Genomic DNA, 4,001 nt, shown 5'->3' on the forward strand with positions numbered 1-4,001 from the left:
TATAAAGTTATAGTCTGTGCGTTTTGAGTAGCGAAATCGGTGACGTCGAATATCAAAGATCAATTCGTTAATAATCCGCACTTCGTTGTAAACATTCAGTGGCCTTATTGATTACAGCATCGACCCGTTCTAGTTTTCCTTGCGCCTCAGCGCGCTCTGTTTTACTTAAATCTAGGTTAGTGAAGGTAAAGCAACCCGAAATTTTCGATTTTCAGGCGGCGTTGGCTGCCAGGACCACTTCACCCTTGGTGGACATCAATGGACATTCGGGGTCGCAAAGTTACCGCTGCTATATTTGCGCAGGCCTCTATACTTTAGATCAGATGGAATGGATCAGTACTTCGGCGGAGGGCATGAACTCGCATGCTATGCACTTTCCTTGCCTGTCGAAGGTTTGCGTATGTTTTACGGTCATTCCGGAATGCTTCAATTGATGCCAATTGAATTTCCAGATCGGACGAACGTTGGAGAACAGTTGCATGGATTCGCATGGACGGGTTCTGAGCTGTACGAGATGCGTGAACCATTTGGCGCAGCAATGGGAGACTTTCGAAACCGATCGGGTGCCTTTAGAGCGGCGAAGGTAAATTCCCATTGTTGCTGCGTGCGAATGTTGAGAATCAAATGCTGTTGATCTTCAGATATGATGTACCTTTGCCAGATACGACGCTGATGAACGGTGATCGAGGCATCCCCACACCCCCCAGCACGAACAGTGATAGAACGGTTTGCAGCCAACCATCCTCAGGTGGCAGCAGCATATACTGTTTTCTGTGTGGTTTGCATTCGGAATTCACCCTCGCTCGAGTGGTGTACAGTAAACCTCAAGGTGTGTAAACAAAACGAAAGCAACGACTTTTTCTGTCCGTTTTCGCTTCGAGGTGGTTCAATTTGTCATCTAGATATTTTATTGTAGGTAGAAATGCGCCCTATTTTCCGGTCCTGCTGCGCCACAAAAGTCCGCCCAGCGCTGAGCAGCTTAGAGACGATGGCAGTGCGCTGGTTTGTACGTTCTGTTACCATAGCTTAGTTCATCAGTGGCGTAGGTACGAGTCTCAAGGCAATCGAGTACCGCCCGCAGACGCTCGCGAATACAACACTCACGACTACTGCTGTTATGTCTGCGGAATTACCACTTACCGGAAACGAGTGCGCGCGTTACTTATTAAGGTAAGATTGATGGGTGGCAGCGAAATTGCAGAACAAATTTTCCTGATTCTTTGCAGGATTTTCCGTTTTTGAGATTCCACCCGCAGCCTGACAACTCACTGCTGTTGGAAAACGGCGACTATTCAGTTGTATGTTTGGACTGCTACGAGACGCTGAGAACCCAGTCATTGGAATATGAAAGGTGCCTGAGATAATCGGCTGAGTAACACCAATCGAAACTTGTTATTGGGTCACTTTTTTAGATGGGGCTTACCTTTAGACAAGCGGCAATATAATTGGATAACACAACCCCCGCCCCCAGAGGATAGTCCCGAGGCCGGCATTGCCCGTTTACCGAGCGGACAACGAAGTGATAAAGTAGTAAGTCGCACTTTTTTACTGCGTTGGCGGCTCAACTTGGGTTTTTGGCTTGGTTTCACAGGCACCCCCAACGTTCCTAGCCAAACCCACCAGAAAGAACCATTCACCAAAAATTATGGAGAGAAAGATGAATTCAAAGACTGAACAAAACTCAGGTAAGTCATGCAAATATTTTCGATGAGTTGAAAAGTGTAAATTAAATGTTATAATTTTATATTTTATGAATGACGATACAGTGAAAAAATTTAACTGTTATGAAATGCTCGTATGTTTTAAGCGAGAACTTTCTATTGAGATACAAAAATACATTAACTCGGAATAATCGCTTTGAAAATGTTTTGGTTTAAACTCGTACAGTTTGAACGCGAACGTAAAAGTTCGGCTAAATAGTGAAATTAGCCGGATGTTGACGTCCCCAAGCCTGGCTATTTATTCGGTTCTCTCCCATTCCCTCAACGCCGCATGGAGTTCGCTCCACTATGGAAATGAAGTCTTTTAGAACGAACACCCGTCAATAAGCGCATCCCGGACCCGTGACCGCATTTTGCGCCGTCATACGCCCCATACCGATCTTTTTGTTACGAGAATCAGTCGACAGTGTCGGTGTTTTATCCCGGTTCTCCACGTTTGTTCCGGCAATTTTTGCGAAAAATTACTGTTGCATCAGTGTGCGATCATTATTCGAATTAACAGTAAACAGTGCGTTGATTTGCGGAATTGATCACTGCAAAGGGGGTTTATTGCATTTTAATTAATAGTTTTTAATTATTTATCGACCGGTCGTCTGGGCAGTAGGCACTAGCTAAGGGTGTAAAAGGCAAGAATAGACATTTTCCTGTTAAATAAGAATATCACTGTGGTTAAAAGCCAGAATAATTGGCAAGTGGATTGAAAAGAGCCGTGCGGAGTGTAGTGCGAGAGAGAGAAGGCCCGGAATATGGATTTCAAACTCGACTTGAAGTATCCCTATTGCAGCCCCTATTCTTATCCCTACTATTATGGGGTGGAAGGTAATAAAAAGTGGCTTTTACATTCCCGAGTCGATAAAAACGCCGAGGCAGTTTTCCCCCATTTTCTTATGTACCGAGTGGGTATATTATACAGGGTGTCGTGTCCTAATTGACGAGACAAATTTCAAGGGCGTATTCCTCAGTCGGTTTTATGAGCGAAAGTTAATATGAACATGGGGTTAAAAATGCTTCGATTACGCTCTACAGGGTGTCAGAAGATTTTATGGTTTTGAAGCGGGGGCTCATTTTCCACAATTATTTTGTAGGTTTTGACTTTATTTTGCTGTTGTCACCGTTTAATGGCACACTCGTTTTTATGCGCTCCTTGTTTATTTCATCAAAAGAACTTTATAAGGTCAATTTGTGATTAATCTGAGGCAGGTATGGAAAAATCACAACATGTTACTTACACCCTGTATACATGTAATGGTGTTCGATATACAGGGTGTCCCGGGAGCTCATGTGCGACATTTTTTGGTTCAACAGAGGATGATTTGACCCAACTTTTTTTGAGAAAAAATGTCCGACTCCTGTACTGAAGATTGATGGCCAAATTTCTCCAAAAAATTATTTTTTTTTGCGAGATCAGAGTTAATACTAACATATATTTCTTGTCTCAATGAGTTTCGCCTTCTCGTAGTGACTGAAAGATAAATTGCCCGACTGACCTCAGACAGAGGAGGGTGTGACGAGGGTCGACAGTTCACAACCCTTAAGTCCAAGCCACTCCAGAAACGTCGCGTTTTAATCAACTTATTAGATTTGGCGACTTTGAAAGAGTACTGCCGATTTAACCTATTTTGTCTAATGCCAAAGGGGGGAGAGTTTGCGGTGTTTATTTGATCCCCGTAGTGGCTATTTGACTTTTCTTTGTTTAAATTCTTGAAAACTGAAATACTCAAGAGACTTATGCCGGCATAGAATACTGCACTGCAAGTAAGAGATATTTTTCCATTAAAGGAGTACCTAACAGCCCAAACAAACTACCTCCCACCGTTCCGAGTGCGACCAATGGCAGCATAGCAAATGTGCCAGTGAGCGGCGCTTGCTCTGGAATGACCAATCCGAAACCGCGCTCATCCACCACTGGCCATACTGTGCCAGGACCTGGCCCTGGTTCCTCCAACAGCCAATACAGCCATTCGTTTGCTGCCGCCCTGCGGAACCTCGCCCAACAGAACGTACCTGGCGCCGAATCTGTTGCGGAACCGCCGGCTGCTCACAGATCGAGGGAGAGTGGTGAGTGCCGATGAAATTGATGTTTGTACTCATTGAAAATGAGCTTTTTATCCCAACTCAATGTTTTTACATGCCTGGGTTTAGTTGTGCAGTAATTATGCATGCATAGACCGGAAAGGTCTGCATGGCAATGAAAGGGCAGAAAGACCAATTGTTATTAATAATGTCCATCCATTGTCTTTGATTAGCGCCCCATACACGCGCAGATTATCCGTACAGTTC

General features: G+C 44.3%; 1 protein-coding gene across 4 annotated transcripts in view; it reads left to right on the forward strand.

Moving 5' to 3' along the window:
- The window catches only part of LOC125502832, a 13,273-nt gene extending 9,438 nt beyond the window's left edge, over positions 1-3,835 (forward strand). For 3 of the 4 annotated variants that reach the window (XM_048662204.1, XM_048662202.1, XM_048662205.1), the window contains 8 exons: positions 216-398; positions 453-583; positions 642-829; positions 917-1,170; positions 1,227-1,351; positions 1,413-1,530; positions 1,592-1,685; positions 3,501-3,835. In XM_048662204.1, the coding sequence (XP_048518161.1) occupies positions 216-398; positions 453-583; positions 642-829; positions 917-1,170; positions 1,227-1,351; positions 1,413-1,530; positions 1,592-1,685; positions 3,501-3,793 (1,386 nt within the window). In that variant the 3' untranslated portion in view covers positions 3,794-3,835. The remainder of the gene's footprint in view (positions 1-215; positions 399-452; positions 584-641; positions 830-916; positions 1,171-1,226; positions 1,352-1,412; positions 1,531-1,591; positions 1,686-3,500) is intronic. The other variant, XM_048662203.1, reaches the window with a different exon arrangement.
- Positions 3,836-4,001: the final 166 nt, after the last annotated feature.

This window comes from Dendroctonus ponderosae, unplaced genomic scaffold (genome assembly GCF_020466585.1).
Source record: "Dendroctonus ponderosae isolate FM_Combo_2020 unplaced genomic scaffold, Dpon_F_20191213v2 Dpon_F_20191213_10, whole genome shotgun sequence".
Lineage (NCBI taxonomy): Eukaryota > Metazoa > Arthropoda > Insecta > Coleoptera > Curculionidae > Dendroctonus > Dendroctonus ponderosae.